The 26,675-nt window shown below is 41.5% G+C and overlaps 1 protein-coding gene across 2 annotated transcripts in view; it reads right to left on the bottom strand.

Moving 5' to 3' along the window:
• ILDR2 (immunoglobulin like domain containing receptor 2) overlaps nucleotides 1-26,675 on the bottom strand; it is a 59,101-nt gene that overhangs the window by 12,949 nt on the left and 19,477 nt on the right. The window contains exons 4-6 of one of the 2 annotated variants that reach the window (XM_003785741.3): nucleotides 10,452-10,508; nucleotides 7,507-7,653; nucleotides 6,228-6,404 (exon numbers count right to left, since the gene is read on the bottom strand). In XM_003785741.3, coding sequence (XP_003785789.1) covers nucleotides 6,228-6,404; nucleotides 7,507-7,653; nucleotides 10,452-10,508 — 381 coding nt within the window. The remainder of the gene's footprint in view (nucleotides 1-6,227; nucleotides 6,405-7,506; nucleotides 7,654-10,451; nucleotides 10,509-26,675) is intronic. The other variant, XM_023510837.1, reaches the window with a different exon arrangement.

Raw genomic sequence — 26,675 nt, 5'->3', positions numbered from 1 at the left:
GGGGAGGCTCATGCCTGTAATCTTATCAATCTGGAAGGCTGGGGTGTGTAGATTGCTTCAGGAGTTTGAGACCACAATGAGCAAGAGCAAGACCCTGTCTCTATTAAAAATAGAAAAACTAGGTGGGTGTAGTGGCACATGCCTATAGTCCCAGCTACTTGGGAGGCTGAGGCAAGAGGATTGTTCACACCCAAGAGGTTGAGGTTGCTGTGAGCTATGATGCCATGGCACTCTACCCAGGACGACAGAGTAAGGCTGTCTCAAAAAAATAAAAATAAAAATAGTTTCTTTGAAAAGTGTACTTTCAATAGAGTATCCCTGGCTAAACTGTAAACTTCCTGAAGATAAGGACTAGGTCTCTGCTCTTCCGTATCCCCAGCACTTAGCATAGAGCCTGGTACATTATAGACATTCAAAACATTCATTTACAAAAATGAATGAATGGATGGATGAACAAGGAGAAATTAGGAATAGAAACTGAAACTATACTCCAAGAGATTATGAAAGTTGGTAGATGAGGCTATGTTGGTGGTTTAGTGGAGAATTTTGACCAGGCAGGGAAAAGCATGAATGGTAGCCTTAGGAAAGCAGCAAGGTTCAAGTAAACATTGTGATTATTATTGATTAGCATATAATGCCTAGCATATTTCTAGGCATTAGGAAAGGGGTCTACTCTACCTACAGCTGGTGGCTTTATGTAGGTGTTCTAGTGTATGGTAAACACTCAGTAATACTGAGATGGCGGGGAGGCTGTTGCTATAGGAAACAATGTGTCAGCTGTCCCCTGGCAGTGAGACATGGCCAGTGAGAATGGCTGCTGCCCTGAGCAACAGCTGGAGGATCCTCAGTTAATTGCAACTTGGACTGGAGCTTGGATTGTTTTCTATGTCATTATAACAAATTACACTCCTCATTATGACACAGATTTGATTGTGTATGTATAGGTTATGCTGTCCTTGAAAAGTTACAGTAAGCATTTGTAGCTTCAAATGAAGATCAGAGTTTTGCATTCAATACTGGTATTATAAAGAGACTCCATTATACTAGATACTTTCAGCTTTGATATCCCATTCACAGAAGCCCCATGGCTTCAGAAATATACATTCTATCATAATTTTTTTAAAAAGAAAGATGCAAAATATTGATATTTAGATTTTAGGGGCTGTATCCATTTGGTTTCAGTAGCTAAAAATTTAGGGAATTCTCTCTTTAAAAGATACTGGGTTTTGTTTGTTTGTTTGTTTGTTTTAATGGTAAGTTACAAGTTTGACCATGCAGTACACTAAACTATTCTTCATCCAGGTAGAACCTGGCTCTATGTCATATATATGCTCAGGAGCATATGAAATACCAGAAAACCTTTCTTTATCCTGCCTTTCCAAGGATAAGATTTTCCTTTCTGAGCCAGCATCATGGAAGAATCTTACCATATATTGCCTTGTATTACCTACTAATTTTATTTCCATTCACGAACCCCTATCAACTACCCTACTAGACTGTAATTCCTTGAGGATAGGGAAAAGTTGTAGGCATTCATTAAATATTTCTTGATTTGAAAGCAAATAGATGGTGTCAGATTGATTTTTATCTGTAATTTGTCTGAAGATCAGAGAACTCTCTGATGCATGATGATGTTTTAATGGGAAATGTCCTAGACTATTGGCCAAAGTCCAGCATATGTGGAAAATGACTTTCTTCCTGGTGATGTTTCAGTTTAGGGTTGATGGATGATTTATTTCTGCTTTCGGGTTCAGTCTGGTGCAAGTCCTTTGGTTGGCATGGCTCTTCATACTTCAGCTCTCCTCATTTATTAGTCTTGCCAACTTTGATTTTACTGGAGAGGGGATACTGGGATATCCACTTTGATGCCAAACTGTAATTTCAAAAAGTCTTACGGCTTAAGGATTTGAGCTGGTATTTTTGACCCAATTAAGGCTCAGCTATTTTTCAGCTAAGTTCTCCTTTGTAGCCAAAATTCAACTGGTAAAACTTGCAAAAAAGGAGTCTCTGAGGCAGATACCCATGGATACAGACTTGTTCTTCCTGTCCTATCTTAATGAGCTAAGTAAGGCTGTTTATGGATGATGGAACAGCTGCCAGATTCCACCCCCCAGGTGACAGCATCTCAGTTGTGGGAGAAGTGATTCTAAAAATTTGCATATTCTCTGTATACATACAGTAGGCATATATATATAGACACACATCCTTATTAATTTTGAAAATGACATTTAAAACCCTACCTGCCTACTCAGTTCTTTTACATGAATAAGAATTCACAGGTATATGTGAAATAAAATGGATTAGCAAAGCCAGAGTAGCTGCGGGAAGACCAGGTGGGATATAATTGCGTTAAGCAAGGTGGGAGGTAATAGCAGCAAGGACTAGGATAGCTGCAGTAGACACAGAGGAAAGTAAACCAATTCAAGGTTATTTGGGGGCACAGTCTAAAGGACATGGTGACCAACTGGATGTGGGAAGTAAGGGAGAAGGAAGAGATAAGAATGAAGTCTCTGCTTCTGCTGTGGGCTGTGGAGGAGGACAAAGGTGCCATCCACTGAGATAAGATACACAGAAACTGGTTTGAAGTGAAGCAGCAGCAGATTAAGTCAGTTTCCGAGGCTAAGGTGGAAACGCCATCAAGACATCCAGATGGAGATGTTCAGAAGGCAATTGGATAAATGAGACTGAGGAGCAGAAGAAAGAGTAGAGATAATGCTTGGAAGACATCAGCATATAGATGACAGTCGAAGCCAGGGGAGTAGATTAGATTTCCCAGGGAGAGGGCATCAGATACAATAGACATATCTAGAAGAGGCATAGCAGCAGAACAGCTAGCATACAGAGAGATAGTTAGGGAAAGTTACAAAGCTCCTTACTGAGAAAGGCAAAGAATGATGAGTGGATTAGGGGTGGCAAATGCTTTGGGGAAGTCAGGGGAGGTAAGGATTGAAAAGTATCCATTAGAGACCCAGTGCAGTGGCCCGTGCCTTTAATCATAGCACCCTAGGAGGTCAAGGTAGGTGGACTGCCTGAGCTCAGGAGTTAGAGACCAGCTTGAGCAAGAGAAAAACCCTGTCCCTAAAATACAGCCAGGTATTATGGCAGGTGCCTGTAGTCTGAGCTACTGAGGAGGCTTAGGCAAGAGGATCACTGAGCACAAGAGTTTGAAGTTGCTATGAGCTATGATACCACAGTACTCTTACTGAGTGAGACTATGTCTCCAAAAAAAAAGAAAGAAAGAAAGAGAAAGAAAAGAAAGAAAGGAAAGAACAAAGAAAAGCATCTGTTAGACTTTTGCAAAAAAACAATCCTGGCAAAAGATGGTTTCTGGAGTGGTGAAAACAATAGCAGGATGACGTTAGTTGGGGACTTGGTGAGATCAGAGAGAATGGAGACATCAAATATTCAAAATTCTTTCAAGTAGTTTGGCTATAAAGACAAGAAAGAGGATAGGGGAGAAATATTAGCGGATTACAGAGTTTTTGCAAGTTGTTGTATTTTAATGGGAGAGATTTGCGCATATTTTGAATGTTGATAGAAAGGAGTCACTGGAGAAGGAAAGGCTGGAGAGGTGAGGTGGGAATGGGGGAGAGGGTGGATCTCCAGCAGAGATGGAGCCTTGAGTAGCTAGAAGGGATGTATCCAGAGAAGCCCAGAAGCAGACAGTCTTCTTTCATTGTAACAGAGAAGGTCTCAAGTAGCTGCCATGAAGAATGGGAGAAGGAAATAGGGTGCCCCTTATCTCTCTCCCTCTCAGTAACCAATTGGCTATACCATACAAAGATGTTCAAAAGAGTATTATGTGCAGATGTAATCTGAAAAATTACTGTTGCTAGTTAATAAAACAGGCAGAATCTACACTTTTCTAAGTCATTATTTCTAAACATTTTTAATGTTCTTTAAAAAATAAATCTACATAGAACATGGGCCTAGGCCACCTTTCTTAGAGGAGGACAAACACCATTTCTACTGCTGCCGATGGGACTAAGAGTACAAAAATGTGCCACATATGGCTCAAGAAAAACTCTGTCCTGACTCAGCCAGCCAGATGATGATGATGACATGGGCCAGACTAGCTGTGGCTGACACTGACTACCATCTCTGCATTTTTTTCCTTGCTAACAGAACCCTAATTTTGTTCGCTTCCAAAATGCGTAGTTGTTTAGGCCTAAGAGGTGAGTCTTGATTAGTTCAAGCCAATCTGGTTTAGGTACAGGTATTGACACAATTCTTGCCAATAAAACTGCAAGAAGCCTGGTGCATGGGGGAGGAGCTCCTGGAAAAGTTTTTCTCACTCTTAAGAAAAGTGGCAAAGGGAACAGCAGACTATTTTCTATCTCTGAATGCACTTAATACCTGAAACTACAGCAGTCATCAAGGGATTATGAGCAAAGCTAGACAAGGTGACAGAATCAAAAACGGAAAGGTGCCACCTGAACCCTTCAATTAACCAACCTTGCAGCTACCCTACCTTGCATTTCCTGTTATATGAAATAATACATTTTCCTCTCTTTAAAGGCACTTCTAATTATAGTTGGTTAGTATGGCAGGATGGAGCCAAAATGATTGAACTACAACACGCAGGAAGTAGAAAAAGGCTAAAAATGGGAGAGAGGAACTATTTCCCATGCTATGAATAAGAACTGTTTTATCATGACAATCCATTAAATAAAAGGTAAGGGAAAAAGGATTCTGGAGAGAAAGAAGGACAAAGATTAGAAAAAAGGAAGCAGAAATAGAGTCTGAGACAAGTTCCACTAATGTCTCTTTTGCCCACACCATCCTTCACGGAGAGGGACTACATTGTCTTTATCTCTCTAATTCCCTGTGTGTCCTTGATCATTAGCTTTTACTTCCCAGTCTGTGACTCATTCTGTCTCAGACGTCAGAATTCTACTAATAGTTCTAGGGAGAGAAAAGCACAACTACCAGTTACTCACCAAGGATATCCACTCCTTCCATAGACAGGCATCAGTAGTTCATAAAGAGGGCTAGAGACTCTTTCTCACTGCCCCCCAAGAGGCACCCAGACACTGCCAGGGGAGAAGCACCTGTTCTACTAACCCTAGTGGCTCATCTACATCTGGGAATTTTAAAATCACCTAAATCTACAACACATACAATGCTTACCTTTCACTACCCTGTAAGCTGTTAAAATGCCTCAGGAAAGCTGTATTTTAATGCCCTTCTACCTCTGCCCTCTACACTTGCCTGTAGCTACAAATTCATCACGTCCCAAATGGAGTGAATCTTCACCCAAATCCGCTCTCCTCACCAATTGCTTCATTTCATTGGGGTCATCTTGGAGCCTCCCTTTCCTAAATTCCCCAAAATTTCATTGCTTCTTTCAAAGTATGTATCACTCAGATTGACCCATGAATTTCAACTCCTGTGGTCTCCATCATAATCCAGCAGCTCACACTTGAGCCACTTCAGTCCTGTCACACTCATGGTCTCTGGCTCTGCTCTCTCCCTCTTATCACTCACCTTATCACCTTGGTACCAACTCTGCTCTCAGGAATATGCCTGCTGTGGCTCTCTTACTATGCCCTGGCTCCTCTGGAGGGGTTTGAAGGCCCTCCCTGATCTGGCTCCACTTTCCTCCATCAGGCTGATGAGCTGGACACTGCCAGACACCTGCACTGTGCCCTTCCAGCTCTGGGACTTCCCCACACTGGCCTTCCCATTTGGGGTGCTTAGTATCCCTGCTTGCTTTTATAAATCCTGCTCATTCCTAGGCCCAGCTCAAATCTCACCTCCTGTCTAAAGTCTCTATAACCACTTCAGCTCTTTTTGCTTGAACTCCAAATACTATACTCTTTAGTATCCATTTTAATAAAGGTCCATACTCTCTCCTTGAGTAAGCCATACTAGCTAGAAACACCATGTCCTACACTGCTCACTGACCCTCACGGTACCTGGTGCAGTCCTAAATATGCAGTAGGGATGAGATAATTCTTAACTGAATGATCAATATTCAGGGGGGGCACCTAGTCTCTTTTTCTTATAGTTTTAGTTATGAAAGAGGCTAGAAACAAAGCATTGGTCAGCAGTGTCACAATGTCCATGGCCCTTGAAAAGCCTGAAGTAGCCAGAAGGCACCTGCTTCTAGAAGGGAGATAGCCATTTTCCACAGATGTATCACTGAACTGATTGCATTTATCAGCAAGGAACCAGGTGGGGGCCCAAGACAAGAATGGGGCAGGGCAGTCTGGAACTACATTTACCACTGTGGCTTCCTCCAGTAGAGTCACTTGGTGCCAAGGGAGGTGGATGTGGCTTGTCCATCAGCATGCCAGATGAGGGGGCTCCTCCCAAAGGGACAGAGGGGATGGAGTAAGGGCCAGGGACACCGGAGACAGAGGGAGGGTACCCGGCCTTTGCTGCTTTCCCTGCTTCATACACTGTGGAGGGAGATGAAGAGCAAGAGAGATTATGTCATCCCACCCACCACAACCCTCACCAAAAAGTCCCTGAGGATGCACTCACAGGAGCTCCTAGATGTGTGTGTGTGTGTGTGTGTGTGTGTGTGTATTCTCCTAGGACTGAATTGATTCATCAGAACCACTTTCCCCCACTCCCTTGGACGCCCCTTCAGTTCCAGCAAAAGGCAATGACATAAGGAATTACAGTGTTTAGTACCTGGCATCTGAGTAATTAAGCGGTTCTGGGAGCTGTCACAGCAGTATCCTCAGTGACAGTAGCAGCCTACTCATAACCACACTGTCTTTAGGCTGCCTCAGCCCTTCTGGAGGAGGCCTAGCACAGGGGCTGCCCAGGGCTGCTTCAAGGAGGATCCTGAGCCTCTTCTAGAGAAGGAAAGCAGGCAGTGAGCTTGTACATGGCCCCTGCTTTCTGACTTCAAAAGAAGAGCAGATAACCTGACTCCTCCTCGGAACTGCTTTATTCCTAAAGATACTACAGATACCTGGTGTGCCGCTCTCTTTCAAGACATGTTTGGTTTGTGGCAGCGGTGTCAAACTTAATGCCCACATGGGCTAGACAGTAAAGGTAAAAGTTGTGAATCCCTAAATGAAGGTTAGTCCCTATAGTGGGTCACCTCCTCATGGGATTAAACAAAATTCATCTGTTGCTGGGTAGTGCCCAAAGGCCACACTTAGGCAACTCTGCTTATAAAACAAGGAAGTCCTCTGCATGGAGGGGAAGGACCAGAGAAGGCTTCCTCTAGTTTGAATGCCCTGAGCAGAGCACAGAGTCTTACCCCACAACCTCACCACCATGAACCTGCTCTTCCATTTAATGAATAATGTCAGTGAGGATTCCAAATGCACTGGGTGACAGGTATGGATCAAAAGCATGGAGAAGCACATGTAGGTGAGAGCAGGCAAGGACAGTCATCCCTGAAGCCGGGGTTCCCAGAGGAGGAGAAAGTCTGGGAAGACTTCAAGTGGAAGGAAAAGAGGTGGAGGAGGAGGAACTCTGTCAGATGGAGAGGTGGCATTTCTTTTGGTCACCCGACATTTCCCCACTGGTCACTTTACTCACAGGCCTGAGGGCAGCAGCAGGAATCTGGGCAGCATGGACAGCGGACATAGCAGCAGCAGCTGTGAGGGCAGCACTGGCACCAGCAGATCCCCACCAGGACGAAGAAGAGGAAGACTCCCAGGATCACCAGGCCAACAAACACCCACTCTGGAGGGATGCACAGAGAAATCCATCTCGAGGCAGCTCACCTTCAGGGCAGGGCACACTCTGATTGGTACCTCCCTGGTGAAAAGGGGCAAGGAGGGGAAACCTGGGGAAGAAAGCATTTCTTAACAGGGAACAGAGCCCACAAATCTCAAGGGAAACTGAGTGAGGAGTGCTGACCTCCCCAGGGCTGGGGTATGGAGAAGAGGGAAGAGGGTGATCTATATCATATTAGGCACATGTAGGACCAGCACAGGGTGATGGGAGAGTTTCAGGGTCCCATACAGGGAGAGGATTAACCAAACTGACTGTGCTGTCAGAACAAGGATGGGACAAGAGTGGAAAGATGGTTGCTGGGAGGAGGGGGAACCTTGCCCATTGGGCTATGAAGTGGTGGATTTTATGAATACACCTATCTTTTTTCATCACGTTGATCTTATCTACAACAGCTAAGTCCTGAGGAAAAGGGCTCTGTGTCTATGTGGTCTAAACATAGCCTATGGTTAGGTGGTTCCAGGTCCCTTCTGTATTCATCTACTTTCCCTGCTGATAAGTCCTACAATGTCTTTCTTAGACCAGTGCTCAGATCCAAACCTATTGCTTATGCCCAGATAGTGATCCATAGCTAGAGAAAACTAGAGACACAGACTCAAAGAAGACACTGTCCTTGTCCCCAGAGAATGGGTTTGGTTTGATCCCACTCACGCTGACCATGCTAGACAGCTAACATAGCCAAGGGCTAAAGTGACTAGGAGCTGTGATGTATGGAAGGCCGATGTGTAAATTTGTCAACTTCTGCTATTTTCACCATTCTGCCAGAAGCTGAATGTGAATTTTACTTCATTCACCCACCAAAAAGATCAAAAGAAGGGAAACAAATTCTAATTGGCTCAGATAAAAATTACTATGGTCCTGAGGTGACTTATCTCAATATCATGCTTTTCGGACTTGGCTAATAGGACCACACTTCCCTCTGGAGGCCTGGACAGACTGGAGTGAACCCCGCTTTCCTTTAAAAGCCAAATGATTAAAGCATCTCACTTTGGTTGAAAGCCATCTACCAAATTCCCTTTACACTGATTCTCAAGTATACACTGTTTTTCTTACATTTGGATTATTAAATATTCCATCAATTAAATGGATATTTAGTTGGGAGCTTCAGAATATGGCATTTTTGTTACACAAAGGTTTTGTGATAATAGTAAAACTGTTTGATTTGGGTGAAAATGAAAATAGTAAAAAAAAAAAAATTGACTTTGTCTAGAACATAATTTCCTTAAAAAACAAACAACTTATGTTTCTTGATTGTCTTTCCTCACTTATCCATCTGAAATATATTAAAATTAACAAGATCAACCTTTCTTTAGTGAGGAAATGAGAAGACCTGGTGACTGGCTAGAAGGGTCTGGAGGGCATTCATGAGGTTGGCAGGTATCAGAAGCCTCTGGACTAGGCCTGAGCAAGCACACAGTAACATAATGTAGCTAAGACGGACATGAGCCCTGAGGTTTATAGGAACTATGTGGACTGGTAGCTACCACTTGGTCAGGCAGTCAAGGATAAAAGACTAGCAAGTCACATTTGAGAAACAAAAGAGTATTATCTGTGAAAGAATTCTTGGAGTCAAAAGGGAGGGAAATTCAGGCGTATAGGACCAGATATGAAAAATACAGTAACACTTTCTTGGGACTCAGAGATAATAGCATCTAGTTTGGATCGCTGTAATGTAACAATTTTTTTTGTGATGAACAAATGCTGACAAATTGAGGGAACCCTGGATAAGGGTGATCACAAAGAGATATCTATTTGTGTCCTTGGAAGCAACATCAATCAGAAGAACATCTACATTTGGGTTGGCCGGCTAATAGGAAAAAGGGCTAGAAGAATTCATGGCAGAATAATAAGTGAGACTCATCTATAAAGACTTTAGATATTTTAAAAATTCAAATTCAGCCCAAACCAATAGCCAAGAAGGTTTTGTATCTCTCTGTTGCTAGTAGGCAGCTCTTAAAACTTTGGCAGAAACCCTCTAAAGCAAGACTGAATCATACCCTTTCCTATTCCTTGGGTTTAGATAGACCCTCTCCCACAGTTCCTTCTTGCTTCTCTCTGATCCTCTTTCAGTTATGGAGCATAGTGCTGCACCAAACTGGTGTGGGCTTGTCTAGGCTGGGATGTTCAACTGAGGCTACATAAAAAGACAAAGATGTATATTTGAGGCAGGTGTCCTTGACATGTGGCCCATGGACCCCCTAGGGATGTAAGGCAACCACTAATAATCAGCCCCTAAAATTGTATACAAAGTAATAAAGGTCTTTAAATATATATTTTTCAAGGGAGAAGGGGTAAAGCTTTCCTAGGGTCTGAAAAAAATTGATAATATTATGAAAGGCAATTCAGAATAGTATAGTTGTATAATAATGGATAGACAAACATATAACTTAGGACATAAGGACTATAGATACATAATTATTCAGTTAAGAATACTTATCGCTGTTAGGGTACATATGAGGTATTGATATGGGCATGAAGATTGCCAAAGAGCCCTCATGGCTGTCACTAAAGAACTAGGTTTCCATTTCAGCCTATTTTTAATTACCATTATTCTTTTAGGTCTCAGTAACAGAAGGAATGCAATTTAAAGTCTCTTTCAATGGGCGTAGTTAATCCTGGAAAAGATCATATATATATAGAGAGAGAAATATGCAAATAAATTAAAGGATTAATTAGTGACTAATGCAGAAGCAAGGCAGATGGAATGATAGCAAATTAAGCAAATAAAGAGTTAAATGACTGAATACCTGGCATAATCTCCACAGCAAAACTGGGCAAGAGATCAGCAAGCAGCCCTGTCCTGCCTAGAAGAAGTGGAAGGAAAAGAAGAAGGAAAGCGGTTAATGCAAAGGAAAACACAGCCTGAAGCCTGGCTCCAGTTGATACCATCCACACATGGCACCACTGGTCCATGCCTTTTGTGGTATGAGAGACAAACCACCAAAGCTGGGCTCAGTCAAGACAATGACCTTCTCCATAAATCTCTTGTCAGCCACCTAAGTGAACTCTGTACCTAAATGAGGCAGAAGCAGAAACAGAACTTTCACTTCAACTATTTATAGGAGGAAATCTCTGTTTCAATATGAATAACTCTGCTTGAACAGATTGACGTACACCATTCCCATTCATTTATACATGCTCTCCATATCCTTCATTGAAAAGTCAAACTTGTCTGCATCCAAATGTTCACTCTACATTTTCATACATTCATACACAGTCCTGTGTCCATATAAAAACAAAAGTACATATTTGGTTTTAACTCAGAGTTATCTCACTACATGATTCTATTTATGGCCTAAAGATATTTCAATGATTAAAATTTTCAAAGGCAAAGAAAAGATAAAGCTAGATCGGTTACACACTCCTCTACACTCCTTCTGGCTTCAGAAACACTCTGTACATATGTATATGATATGGCTTTTCCATATGGCACCCACAGCTGGCACTGTATGGACCCAAGTGCCTTCTGTGTGATATGGCATGGAAGCTGAAAAGCTGGTGTCAGAGCAGGTGCCCCTCAGTGGCTCTGTGAGGCAAAGAGCAGTACAGGAAACAAGATGCTGGGAGACGTAAGGGAGGATATTATTCCTTTTAAAAATTAGCCTGATTTACAAAAAGATGTCCCAAATGCTTTCACCATGTTCTCATATCAAGGTAACATTCTGTTATGAACTTCTGCCCCTATACCAGATGTCTCTACCACACTGAAGCCTTCCTGATAAACTAATAATTTGTACTAGGAAGCAACTACCAAACTTCTCCCCTTTCAGATTTGATGGTAAAAAGCCACCATGGCACCTAAGCATGAAACTAAATTCTACTTCATGACATACATGATGTATGCCTCTGGAATGGCTCTGACCAATAGAAATATAACGTTAGCAACATGGGTAAACGTAGCTTTTCTAGTAATTACCTTAAAAAGGAAAAATAAACAGAAGAAATAAAGGTGATACTGTTTTTATTTTTAACTTATTTAAGTATCACCAAAATATCATTTTAAGGACTCAGTAACCGCATTGTTACTGGACAGCAAAGCTTTAGTGGTCTGTGTTATGTATATTGCTGTGGCTCATTTAGAAAACAACTTTCTCCTGTACAAGTTTGTTAAGGTGCATCAGAGAAAAAGGTTACCTGTATATGTGGTTTGGATTGTGAGTCTAAAGGTCCTGGTTGGTCACTGGTCCCCTCCTCTATCAAGCTACCCTGCAGAAAAGAAGCTCTGACAATGGTCAAAGGAAAGGGCTTTTCCAGGGGAGAATACCACAAAGGTGTTATTGAGTAGGGTAGAAGGGATCTTTGCCCACTTTACATTTTGGGGGCTCTCTTCAACTCTATAAGGCCAGTGTGGTAACACGCATCCTGGTCTGTGTGGGCGATGGTCCCATGTTTGAAAAGCTAATGGGGACCACAGTGTATCCTTTATGGAAAGACAGAATGAGGTAGGTGACTTAGGCCAACTCTGCTTTTGGCTTTAGTGAAAAGGGCTTCCTTCTTTCTGTCCACCCTGTGCTGCTGACGTGGTAAGATGGCTCCACTGCTTGCAAGGTCCCTTGGAAGGACAAGAGGGAGCCACATGGGACACTGGAAAAAAGTATCTTCTCAGGCTAGACTTTCATCTAAGTCTCCACCAAAGGCTAAGAGTTGTCCTAAGGTTTACACAGTTCTCTTGAGTAGGTCACTAGATAGGGATTTGGGGTCAAAGTTTGAGCAAGTGATTAAGAACATGCACTAGTCTCATCTGGGGTGTTTTCTGTACAAATATCTTTTAGAAACTCAATATGGCCAAATATTTGGGAATTTGGGGTCTGCAACATCTCTTGAAGACCAGGCATAGCGAATGATCAAAAAGACAATATCCAGTGTTTTTTTTTTTAGCAAGCAGATACTTACTTAATGGTAGACTTTTATTGTTGTTTTTTTTTTTTAATCTGGACAATTAGCACATCTAAATACATCTCTTGTTGTATCTAGTAAAATGAGAAATTTTGCTTATGTTTATTGTCTAGTTCATAAGCCTATAAATGTTTTAAACATCTCTGAATGTGCCATGGTCCAAATCATAACAGCATATGGTCTGAAGCATAACAGAAATATCACTGATATAAGCTACAAATTTGTGAACTCTCACACAAAATTAACTATGTGATAATTATTAACTATAAAAAAATCCATGCATTCAAGGAGGTTATAGTGCTCATACATATTATATGGTGCATGTTATATTAGAAAAAGCAGTGGACTGGAAGTCAATGTGGTTAGGGCAGCTTTGTCATTAACTCATTTGGTAAACTCCATGGGCAAGTTACTTCCCTTTTCTAGGTCTTAGTTTTCTCATTAGTAAAAAGAAGGGGTTGAATGAAGTTGTCTATCAATAGGAAGACCATATATCTTGGTTTGTCTCGTCCTATGGTCTTGGTATAATTATTAATAGCACTCATTTTTACTCTAAATCAGCAGTTCTCAACCTGTGGGTCGCGACCCACAGGAACTGTATTAAAGGGCTGTGGCATTAGGAAGGTTGAGAACCATTTATCTAAATTGTCCTAGTTTATACAATTAATTATATGGTCAACCTATCTATATCATTAGCAAACTCACACATCTGTAGAGGCCAGCAGGAAGCAAACTGAGTGGCCAGATATAATACAACAGGGGTCAATTGAGGTGTGGCAGATAGCAGATTATGTGTCTTATGGAGGCTGCTACTACCCACTTCTAGCCACCTGCCTGTGTCTTCAGGGTTTTAGGTCATACTATTACTCAAGATTCACTAGACCACAGACTTTATGTGAAATACCCTGATTTTCAGATGTTGGCAACCAATTAATACACACATTTTTTTTCTTTTTTTTTTAAACCCCTTTACCGGCATGCTGACCAATTCATATATATTTTTTAAAGCATACGACAAGCCATGAAAGTTTGTCTCTGGGCTGCATAAAGCCCACAGATCATGAGTTTGCAACCTCTGAAGGATATATATACACACGGATGTATTTATGGGGAGATAAAACACAAAAGCTGGATTTCTCCATGGGCTGTTTAAGTCAGATTAATGGTGTTCTGACATCACTTCCACACACAGAAAAATAAGAGTATAAGCTCTAGCCATCTATGTTCAAATTGAAATTTGAAAGCAACAGTATTATACAACAAATAGGTCTGCTTATTTCTGGAGAGCTAGAATGGGCATCATGAAAGAACAATGAAATGATTTTCATTTTTCACTTTAGACTTTTTTCACTTTTGTAATTAAAAAAATTAAAAAGGAGCGTGTACTAACATGTCAGAAATATGGCAGAAGACTCACAAAGCTATCACTCCAGCAGGAAGACATACATCAAACTTCCCATTCTCCCTGAAGCAACTCCCTGAAGTTAAAGCTTCAGAAGAAGATGAAGGCTTCCCACAATGCACCTCTGTAGTGTAAGTCCCAGCAGAGTAATGTAAATGACAGAATCATGCAGTAAAGTGGATAAAATTAAGTGCCTTCAGAATTCAGAACATAGTAGGAGTTTTGGGAGAGCAGACAGTACCAATATGTGGTGTCAATAGCAGAAAGAGTGCAAAGCCCTCTGGCTTTTACACTATGACTTACATTTCATTGAAACTAAAAGCATCTTAAAAACTAGATTTATGGTAGAATCCTATATTTCTGAAAGTCATTTTGCTCCCAGCTTCTTCCCTAACAATTTCTAAGGAACACTATTGCCAGTTAGAAATGCTCTATCTTTTCTTCTTCTATGCAGGTCTGATCTTGGAGAATCCAAACAATTGGAGTAAATACATTCCAGATTTCAGCAGCACTTTACTAACACTTGTGAATCACTATCATTCTTCCAGGATTCAGTTTAAGAGTGGCAATTACAATTCACTTTAATGTCTGAGAAAAGGATGGAAAACAGACCCTGCAATTGGAAGGCCACATTTACTCTTTTTCAAACCATAGCTCAAACTATCAGTAGAAAATACAGTTTTCATGTAAGCACTCAAAACATTTTCCCCCAAAACTTGCAGAATCCACTACTTTTCAGAAATTTCCACATGAATAGTCCAAACGAATCAGGCATACTAATAGTTTGTATAGGCACACAGACAAGGGCCGTTTTTGAACCATACAGTCACAAACTCTGTAGCCAAACACATTCACACACTTTGGATTGAATGCTCAAGGCAGAAAAATACACCTTAACTGAAACAATTTACATATCTTACCCATAAAATTTTCTATTTCAGTTTTTTGCCACTGCTACCTTGAAGTTATCCCCTGTACATATTCCTGCTTACTTGTGCAATTTCTCTAATTCACTCATTCGGCATTCATTCAACAAAGAAATGTATATTGTGCCAGGTGGAGACACACAGAAAGACGTGTTCCCTTGAGACACTTGAGAAGCTCACAGTCTAACTCATACAGTTTGTCTCACTGTATAAGAACTCAGTTTTAGATACCTGCTTCTGTGTCATAAGATTTAGTAAAGTCAAAAGATTTTCTACCTGCCAAATCCATTTTCATCAACCTTCTTTACTTACTGACATCAGGTTCTACCTGCTCATGGGGCCTCTCCCTGGAGACACAATCCTTGCCTGGTTTCTCACTTCTATATAGAGCTTTGCACATTTCATAACAAATCACGTCCTAGTGGCATTTCCCCCCAGGTTTTTACACTCTTTTCTTGGTAGGTCAGGCCCCTCAAAGTAGAATTCACTTATCTTCTTTGCCACGGTAAGCACTGACCATACATCGTCCACCAGACTTTTCTTGGTAGGTCAGGCCCCTCAAAGTAGAATTCACTTATCTTCTTTGCCATGGTAAGCACTGACCACACATCGTCCACCAGACTCAGGTATGTTCTGACAGAGCCCTGTGAGTGCTGCACTGAGAATATACTTAGTTCTCTCCATCCCTAAGACCACTGTATATGGCTTTATTAAGGCACTTACCTCATGGCTGCTATGATTCCTTTACATGTGCCTCTACTGGCAGGGTGGGGACTGTGCTGTATGCTTGGCATCCCCAGCAGCCTGGCAGGAGGAGGCGCCTCACCTACCTGTCAGGACCCTAACGTGTGACAAATCCCTCTTCTTCCGTATGCTGCGCTTCTGGTTGGATTTCTGACTTGTTGCTCATTACAGCGCCCTCTATCAATCTCAGGTGGAAGTAGGCTCTTAATACAAATATGCAGCATCTATTCATTCATTCATCACGATTTATGTATCATTTACCACTATTCTATGTATTGCAGAATGTTCAACATGCCTGGACTCAGGGCTCAATTCAAGGAGCAACCTCCAGTCACTGGCTCATCCTAAAATGCCATCTTTCTATCTAAGGAGATGGAAGCACCAGCCCACCCCCCACCAAAGAGCTGTGAACCACCAGGCTAGGGTATCTTTAATAAAGTCATTACAGAAATATGATATACATACAGATTTCAGCCAAGCAGATTGTGCTTGTCTCAAGTCTTAAAACTTAAATCTAAGCTATGATTATTAATCCAAGCCTTCAAAATGGAATGGGAAGTGCAGAAGTTCTGTATTTGGGACAAACTTATTTTCAGATCCTAGACCTGCCTACTCAATCACTCGATGATGACAGACACATGGTTTTTAATGCATTGGAATTATAGAAACGAGTAACAACACTTCATTGTCATGATGACACCACTGCTGACAGCATAGTTCTCTCCATTCATTTCTTTGAACTGATTAACTTGGAGTCCTCCTGGGGTTTGCCAATACTATACAAATGAACCTTCTGTTTAGGACAATGAGGAATGCCTTTCTTCCCCAGATCCTCGTGGTTCCCTTCTTCTCCCTTCTGTTTAAGGCACATTTCAGCTTCATTCCACTTTCAAGCTTTCCTCAGATGCCCTAGATCCATTTTCAGGGATGTACTGTATCCACCCCCTGTTCTCTCAGCTCCTAACTCTCCAAAATATTCTCTCCTAAGTTTTTGAAGGCAGCAGATGCCTTTCTCTGGCCCTTTTAAGTGTAAAGATGTTTCTAGGGCTATGCTTTTAAGTGTTGTTACCACAGCTATCTGGAATCCCAAATAGATTGGAAATTTCCCAAGGGCACACACATCCCTGTTTTTATTCTACATTCCCATGGAAACCATGCATTCAATATAGTTTATGACAAATGTGGATATAGCCTCCCTTTCATTTGCATATTTATAAACTATGTTCTTAATCATGTGTTTACTTTTTATTTTTGGGTCTTTTACATTTTAGTCCATTTTAAATTATAGTTGTAGAGGAGAATAAGTGAATGTGACAGTGAATTCTCTCCATAAAATGACTAGTAATGGACCATCTGCAATTAACTGTTAATAAATACTTTGGGGATTTTTGGCAGTGGTTATGAGGTTGGCCTAAGAAATTGACTTCTATTCACATGGGATTCTAGAGTCAGATTTTATAGCTAGAAAGGATCTCAGAGGTCATGAAGGGCATATTCTACCCCATGTTTTCAGAAAACTTTAGGTAAGAGGCTAAGAATCTGTCCTAAAGTCACACCGCTGACTAATGATCAAGCCAGCCACAGAACCTGGGTCCATTCATCCCCATTCCAGTACTTTTCCCCAGTATCTCACCACCCCTGGATGTTTGCTGATCCTTGATTTAGAAATGCACAGCAACTACTTTCTAAGTTTCCTAATATATACAGTGAGTGACCCTGAAATTTGTGTTTGTGGCATCATTACTCTATTTATATAATTAAAGTATAATTTTTGGCTGTAGGAAATGTTGGAGATCGTTGAAACTCTCAGCACCTTTTAAAGCTCCAACCGGAAAATGATTACTAAATACATCATAACACAGTATGATCTAATTAAAAGGCATTCACCATGCTGCGACAAACTAATAAACAAAAATAAAAATGATTGCAAAGTACTCTGTCTTTGCAAAGTGCTATAGTGATGCAATGCCCCATCCCCCAGAGAGTGAATAAATACAAAATATTAGTAATGTAACATGTTCCACTTGGCCTGAAATGAAATGCAGAAGACAGCTAGATTTGACTAAGAAATGATGCGGAGGAGGGTGGGATGTCAGAGAAGGGCGAAATTGAGTTTCTTGGAGCCCAGTGTGACTTCCTGAACTCACTGTGCTGCATCCATCAGACTAGAGCAGATGGATGCCAACAATGGCTACTTTCCTTAAACAAAGGCCCTGGCGATCTCAGGCAGACACAGAGGGCCACACTCTTGGTAGGCCTCAGATTGTCAGAGTTCCTGCCCTCTGCTCTGTAGCCTGCCACCTTTCAGGGTAAGGGTCTTCGACCACGGAGCCTTTCCCACCCTCTCATGAGAAGCCAATTCAGCCAAGTGGGAGGCACCGCTCCCGTGTGAACGCAAACCTGCACGCTTGAATAGCGGCAGCTGGCTTTGGAGAAAAATGGAACGACTGTCTCCTGACCGGCTTTCAAGGACTGCGAGTCTTTCTTTCCAGGGGCTGAGCCGATTTCTCGGTGCCACCCACTCTCGCGCTTGCCCCCCGGTTCCTCCCCCGCGGAGGCCTGCGCGCGCCCAGCCGGCGACAATGCAGCGCGCGGGCTGACCCAGCTGCTCCCGCTCTCGCCGGGGTAACCACGGCAACCGCAGGCGGCAGGAATGCGCACTAATTGAAGGCCGAGTTTCCTCCCACAGCGGTGAGCAACAAGTGAAGCAAAAATAGTGAGGCGGGATAAAGGCTGCGAGGAGGGAGCGGCGGGACGGAGCGGGGCCGAGCGGTCGTGGCGCGGGACGGGCGGGGCCTTAGGGAAGGGGACAGAGCCTAGGAGACCTCATTTGTTCTCTCAAGAACGCAGGGTCTTACACAGCCTCAACCGACGGCCTGCAGAAATTTCAGGGCAAATTTTCCGTGAACAATTCTTCCGTCAAACCCCCATTTCTTTGCCGGGCCCGTTCACTTGGTCCAGGTATGCAGAATGGCGAAGTGTGTGCACATCCCCATGCACGCACGAAAGGCCAATTAGGGGTATGGGTCCAGCAGCCAACCGTGAGCCCACACTAATTTGCCCTTGTCTCTTCAATCAGTAAGATACGCTTTAAGGTGGTCATCATTTAAAGGTGGATGGCAATCCTACCAGTATGCCTGTGGTCTTGCCAGGAATTATTCAAAGTCCTCCTCTCCTTGTACTCTGAAGAGTGTCCTAGTTCGTATAATAAATTATAAAGTTACTCTATCTAAAGCTCAGATAGAGTGTTCCTACCCAGATCCCGATCCAAACTCCTCCAGGCTTCACTGAATGGGCCATGTGATCGAATCCTTGAATTTAGGTTAGGCAATAAACAACCTGCAATTAACTAAGGGCTATCCACTGAGATATGGGGGCTTCCAACAGCTACCAAAACACAGCAACCAAAAGAGCATGAGAGACACAATGCCCTCAAATCCACCAGCAGGAAGATTTCCACAGGGCTGATTAGGGTCACCACTGGCAAGCCACAGCACAGATGTCATTGAGAAAATGTGAATCTATTAGTAATAGGATTGCCAATTCACAGATGGCCCATTAAAGCCTCTGCCTATAGGAGGGGCAGGAAAATCAGGTCTTTCGCAGGAGTCCCCACATGTAGACTTCCCTAAAGATTGTTCCCACAGATTAGGGATGAGATGTAGGGAATGAGCAGGTGTAAGAGAGAAGAGAACTAACAATTTCTGAGTTATCATATGCTATTTACTCTTCCTAATAGGTCTTCTATGTTTTTACAACCCCTCCAACATTTTTACAGATAAGGAAACCCAGCTCACAGGTATTGACTTGTCCAAGGTCATATTGTTGCACTGTGTCCAAGGTGGCTTGACCCCAAAGCCCAGGCTGTTCACAGTGGACCTTATCCAGTATCCATATAAACCTTTGATCAAGATCAGAGTTTCAAAACCTCAGCACTATTGATAATTGGAGCCAAATAATTCTTTGCTGGGTAGGGGAAGGCTGCCCCTTTGTATTGTAGGGTGCTTAGCAGCCTCCTTGTTCTCCACCCACTAGATACCAAAGCACCCCACAAGTTTTGACAATCAAAAAATTGTCTCCAAACATTGCCCCCTGTTGAGAATCAATGGCCCGCATATTTAATATTCAAAGACAGATTTTATTTTTTCTTGTCTAATTGCTTCAGAAGCAGAACTTTTATGATCACCGAAAGTCAGTAATTTCTACAGGAACAAGACACTCTCATTTATTTATTTTTTTATCCGGTGTTAGAAACATAGTATGCAAAAATATTAGTTAAATCACAATTTAAATATAAATCATACTTGAAGCAAAACTGACTCAACTCCATGGTGTCTTAAAAGATCAAGGTTGAGATTATGCAGTAAAGAGGTCTAGAAGCCAAAGGAAGCTTCTTACAAAGAATAAAAGGCATGATCCCAAGTCTTTAGAGAAATCATAAAGTGGTTATGATTTACCCAGAAGTACAGAGTATTTTACATAGATAAGTAGTGAAGGAATGGGCAGGCATGGATTTTTTTCAAAAAAAAAAAAAATCCTACTCTGCTCCTCATTTATTACAATGCTTGTTATTGATAGTCATTAACCTGAATCAGATTCTAGTTGATGCCTGGCTAACTTTTCTAGCTCTTCTTTCTCCTCCATCCCTTCAATACATTTTTCTGGTTCTTTTTAAAAACAAGACCAACAGCAGAATCTAGGTAAGCTCAATGCAAGGTAGGCCAGGACTAAGACAGAGTGCTGAAAGAAAAGGCAGCAGAGCTGAGACCTAAAAAGCCATTCTGCCTTTTGCTTTCTGTCTCTTCTTTGATGGGAGTTGTGCAGTAATCTCAGCTGTTCTGGAAACCTGAAGGCACAGGTGTGTGCTAACACTAGAAAGGATGATTTCTACCCTCTTAGGGGAATCAACCCCACTGAGGCATAACCTGAAGCATATGTGAAGCCTAATCAAGCCTACAAATGAAACTGTGGGCACAGCCCAAATCAGATGTTCCAAAAAAGTAACCTCCAGATTTATGGTTAGAGTGTGGCTCTGTAATTAATTCCTTCTCTTCCTTCTGCCAGGAGTAAACTTTTTCTTTCTTCTCCCCCAATTCTTTTTCCCTCGTCCTCTGTTTGTAAATCTTAGAGAGAAACAGCAGCAGCCACTCTCAGAGATCAAAGTTTTAGCAGGCAACAAAGACCTCCAAGGAGGCTGTTGCCATGGGAACTCTGGGAGCTGAGGCCCTTTTAATCAGCAAATCTCCTTGGTTAGCAGCACTAGGCTGGGGCTGGCAAAGAGGAGGGGGAAGGGGAGGCTTGGCAACAAGTAGCCTTTCTGAACAGACTTAACTGAAGTCATGGGAGTGGAGGGCAGATGGAATTTAAGCTGAGGCAGCAGTAATGCAGGGGTGGGTGCTAAGGCATTTGTGCACAACCCCATCAAGTATAGTCCCATCAAGCATCCTTTAAGTCAATCACAAATTCCGAGATGTTCCCTCCCAAGAATTCATTGATTTATTAGGTTCTTAGTGGCTTTTTAATACTAATAGGCAGGAAAGTTCATTTTAGACTACAATAACAATTTCAGGTATTGTATTGCAAATTACTTGATTTTTTGGAAAAAACCCATCATGCCTGCCCATTCCTTCACTACTTATCTATGTAAAATACTCTGTACTTCTGGGTAAATCACAAAAGGAGATGGAAGAAATAAATAGAAGAATGTCAGGAAAGCAAAGGTAATTCTGTGGAATTGCCGTTGTGGGGAAGATTCAATTCCAAATTAGCTCTTACTCACAAGGACCTGCTGGGAGCATACCTATTTCTGGCCTCCTGGATTAGCACTGCATTTGGCCCATAAAGAAACAGAAGCTGATGAATTCTCCCAAAATGTTAACATTATCTGTTTTGGCCTGTCTGGCATTCTTTTCTTCTTCATTTGGAAACAAACTGACTCCTGATTTTTCCTTCAGGAAGTTACTCCTTTTCCCTTCAAATTCATGTGGTGCAGTTTGGGCTGGTGGTTAATTACATTCCTCCCACAACATAGAGGCCACCCCCAACAAGAGGATTTTTAACTGAAATGGAAGATGCTAAAAGACTATAGAAGCCTAGGCACCAAAGATTAGGGGCCATCTTTACCCTATGTGGACAAAGCCTGCCTGAAAATGAAGTGAATGCAGAGGAATGTAGCCCGGGAGATGGAGAAAATGAGATAGACAGTCTTTGACACATAGTCCAAACAGCAGTACTCATCCATGCTTGAAGCTAGGAATACCCCTGGATTTATCTGTTACCTAAACCAAAAGGTTCACCTGAGCCAGTTTCAGCCTCTATCTCTTATAATAAAAAGAGTCCTGAGAAATAGAACAGTTAGAGCTGGATAGTGAGAGTTTTAGGAGATATTTTCTTCTTTTTGTACTTTTCTGTTTTGTTTGAATTTATCACAGTAAGCATGTATCTTTTTTTCCTAAAACAGAAACTACTGAAATAAAATCAAACAGCAGTATCTGATGCATCACCATCTATAGAGAATTAATTCTGCCATCTGTAGACCTTTTAAATAAAGTCAAAATCATAGAAAGGATTCTGAAAATCCATATTGTTTAACCTAATATCCTAGGCAAGAGAACCTGTTCCATGTCAAAAGCTTATCAGAGAAGGAGTTTCTATAATTTCCCTCAACCACATGTAATTTCCAAAAATCATTATTATTTACCATTAGGAATGTTTTCCTTACCTTGATTCTAAACACCACTTGGTTCACATCTTCCTATTCTATTCATGGCCCAGGGGCAGGGGTGTCCATCCAGCCACATTTCCACCAGGGCCTTTTTCCTCTTTTTCTAATTAAAGGCCCTTAAAAAACAAGCTACCACTGGGACATCAGAAAGAAGGGGTCAAGCCCTCACATTGTGCATAGAAAGAAGTAAGAACAAGGCAAGCTGCTTTTAGATTTTAAAATAATAACTTCCCTGCTTGAGCCTTCCTGAAATGGTGAAGTCCTTTTCCTGCCAGCTGGAGATGCCCCAGGGAACTTTATTCCTATCCAAACAGTGGCAAGGTTCCAGGTTTTAAACAGTCTGTCCTCACCATTGATCCCAGACCAATGTCTAATCTCAGAGTGACAGATTTCTGGACACTCCCACCTTCTGTGACTTGCTGGTATGGCCCTACGATCCCAAATGTCTGTCTAAATATTTCTTAGGTATACCTGTCATGGTCATTTCAAAGCACCCCAAACACGGGATGCATTTCCAACCTCAGAATGACTTTACCTTCTGAGTCATCAAAAGAAAAACATTAAAGGGTGTTCAGTATAGTTTTCATGCTTGATGTTGAATCAGTGGTTGTCCTCCCATTTTTGTGAATCACATGTCTTGGTATATTTCTGAAACCTCTGAAAGAAGCTTCTATAGCGATTTGTGGCTGGTTCAGATGTATGGGGTAGAAGGAGGTATGAGTCATGCTCAGTGGGGACGTGCAATTGAGATGGGAAGGACTAAGCCTCTGAAGTGAGGGTCTTGGTCACTTGGTCACTTGGTCTGTTTCACTAAGAAATAAAGTGAAAGACTGAAGAAAACTTGGAGCAAATAAAAATCATAACCCATGGCCTTGAGCAGCAAACACATATTTTTTTTAAACAGGGTTTATTCTATAGCTTCTTAATCCAGACAGTTCCTTTGGTATCATGGAAGGAGATGTGGTGAGGAATCAAGACACTTGGGTTTGATCTCTGACACTTTTTTTTTTAAAAAAACTGGGATTATGGCATACAACTTAGACATTAATTTCTCCATTTTGAAAATAAGAAAAAAATAATACTTTCCTACATTATGAAAAACTTTGTGAACTATAACTTATCAGTGTATATTAATATTGGTGGTGGATTAGTAATAGCATCAGTTTAGTAGACATTTACTGCCTTTTTGGCATCCCCCATCTATCCCTTCTTTTTTGTAACAGTGTCCTAATATACTTTGGAGAATTAATTCTTGGTATCTTGATAGACTAGCCACCAAAAGTCCCTGATTTCCTAAAGCTAAGCAACAGACAACTGCCCAAATTGGGCCAACTAGAACTTCTTTGCTAAAACTCTTGATTCTTGAGTGGGAAAACACAAGAATAGAAAAACAAAGTTAATTTTGTCTGGCTATGAAGCCCAGTATTATCCAGTAATTCCTGTTATGTAGACCCTGGAGTATCTATGGCAGAGCAGACTGTCCTATGAACAAACCAGTTTTATTTCCTTCCTAGGCATTCAAAAAATAACAGCAGAAGTGATCCATGTCAATATCATATCTGTCCCCTAAAAATCTCACATGAACTTTTTTCACTATCTCTCTGTGCAACTGGGAGCAAAGGTCTCCGATACAGCAGGACCACACAATGGAGAAATCCAGATCCCTACATCACCAGGTAGAAGGGCTCCACCAAGTGAGCTTTCTAACCCACATCTGACTTTGACAAGAAGTAATAAATTGTTAATGTGGTTAAGTCACTGAGATTAGGGGGTTGCTTGTACAGACACTAACAAGTGTTACCCTTATATCCTATCCTTTGCTAAGATGGATTCTCCAGCCTTCTTTTCCAGTTTGATATCCTCCCAATGAACTTCTTTTCTGCTTAAGTTACCCACAGCCCATCTGTGTTGCTTTCAACCATAGTCCCCAGTGAATCCATCACGACTAATAATCGAAACAACCAGAGGAAGAATGAGATTAAATCATGTTATCTTGCTTGAGACTGTCAATGTTTACTCCTTGTTGTATACTCCAAATGTATACTCCTTGTTGACTAATACTTAAGAGGAACAAAGTAAGGATAAGTTACAAATTCTACCCATTTATCACTTAAAACAATATTCACTGAAGTGTATTTATTGTAGATATTCTGCTTGGTATTGCAGATACCAAGACAAATGGGAATGGATCCTTGCTCTGAAGAGCTCACAGTCCCATATTCTTAAGAAGCTATCAATTTTGTGAGGGAAATCAAGACAAGTATACTTGTGTCATGTTTCCCCGAAAATAAGACACTGTCTCATATTTATTTTTTCTCAAGAAGACACACTAGGGCTTATTTTCAGGGGATGTCTTATTTTTTATTAAGTATAATACAACAATCTACATTTATTCAAATACAGTTAAGTCATCTTCTTCTGGAACCTGACGGGGGAGCAGACCTTGTTGGTGGGGCTGGCGCTAGTGACGCATGAACTCCTTTCCCCTAGCTGTTCACACATGTACAATAGGATGCCTGCGACTGTGGTTACCACATGCTCAGCTGCGCAAGTGCCAACAGCTCAGAGAAAGGAGCTGTGGCAGATAAAAGGTATTCCAGTCTTCCTTACTGCTCTGCGCAAAAATGCAGGGCGAGGCTAGGCAGATAAGCTACATAGCTATGGCCATCATTAGGTCTTATTATGGGGTAGGGCTTACATTTAACAAATGCATAGAAGTCCTGCTAGGGCTTATTTTTGGGGTAGGTCTTAATTTCAGGGAAACACGGTAGTACCAATGTTACCATTTACACGAAGTAAAACTACATTTTATGTTTCCCTGATAATATAATTGGGTTCCGTCCTTGGCCCTCTTCACTTTATAGAATCTTCCTGGGTGACTCATCTGTTCTTTCATGGTTCTACCATTCACAATTCACAAATCTATCATCTCTAATCCTTACTTCTCCACTGAGTTCCAGACTTACATTTTTAATTGTCAGCAAGACATCTCCATCTTGGTGTCCCACAAACATCTTATATTCAACATATCCAAAACCAAACTCATTCTCCTGCCTCTCCAACCTGCTTTTCCACCAATATCCTCTCCCTTAGTTGATGGACTAGCTGGCCTCCCAGCTGGCTAGAAATCATGTTGTTCTCTTTGACTCATCCTTCTTCGAATTTTCTTTCATACATTAGTCACCAAGATCCATTGTGTCTATCCAGAAATGTTTCTTTGTTGTCTCTTCTGGTGCAGAATCTCATACCTTTCACTTGTGCTACTGTGGCAGTTCCCAACCCCACCTGAACAGGTCCCTCTGCTCTAGGCCTCCTCTTCCCAATGCTTTGTCTACCCTGCTGCTAGATAGTGTCTTGATGTAAGATCTAATCTCATTCATCTCTTAAGGTTTCTTTCCTGCCTCGCCAAGTCTTCAGAGTAAGTCCAAACTTATATATAAGACACTTCACAATCTTGCTCCATCAACTTTTCCATCTTGATCATTGTGAATATAATAAAGAAATGAAACTCTGAACTTTGCCTCTAAGTCATCTCTTTAACTCATCTTTGCTTACTAGTTCATTATCTGAAATTCGAACTAGTTTTCTGCTCTCCATTTTATGATCATCTCCAAGAAGAGCTAAAGTAGATGACTCCTTCATGCCACCATCAATAGTTTCTTTTATTCCTCTTGGGGGAGGGGTATTAGTCTTATTAGCCCTGAACTACTATAAAAGACCAAAGTTATTCCCTCTGGCTTCCTTGTGAATAAGCATCACCCTCTATGTTCTTGTAACTGACCTATAATCCTGTTTATGTCCATCATGAGAACTGAATATTCCTGGGAAGTCACTTTCTTATTCATCAAGGTAGTCACATCAATCATATTCATCTTCTTTAATCCAAGAATTTCAAAATCAAAATAAAGCTCAAAAGTAACTTAGGTAAGTACCTTTTCCTATGCATAAGTGCCTGGTATAGTAACTTTGATAAGAAACTTTCCATCCTTTTGAATACCTGCCTCTAGGGTTGTGGAACTTACTATGGCTGAGACACTCATTCTGTCATTGGATGTCACCAGGTGTTAATAGTTCTTCTTTTACACTAAGACAGACTCCCTCCCCTTGTAATTTCCACTCCAATTCAATTTTACCTAGCCAGCCAGAGTGTTTCCAATCCCTCTTCTACACGATTTCACTTCAAACATTTGGAGACACTTCCCATGCTCCCTGTTCCAAACCGTCTAATTAGTCCTCATATAAAATTCAATGGCTAAGCAGGTGGTTCATGGGCATTGTA

This window comes from Otolemur garnettii, unplaced genomic scaffold (assembly GCF_000181295.1).
Source record: "Otolemur garnettii isolate 467f Iridium unplaced genomic scaffold, OtoGar3 scaffold00016, whole genome shotgun sequence".
Classification (NCBI taxonomy): domain Eukaryota; kingdom Metazoa; phylum Chordata; class Mammalia; order Primates; family Galagidae; genus Otolemur; species Otolemur garnettii.
This window is presented reverse-complemented; position numbering and strand designations above follow the sequence as displayed.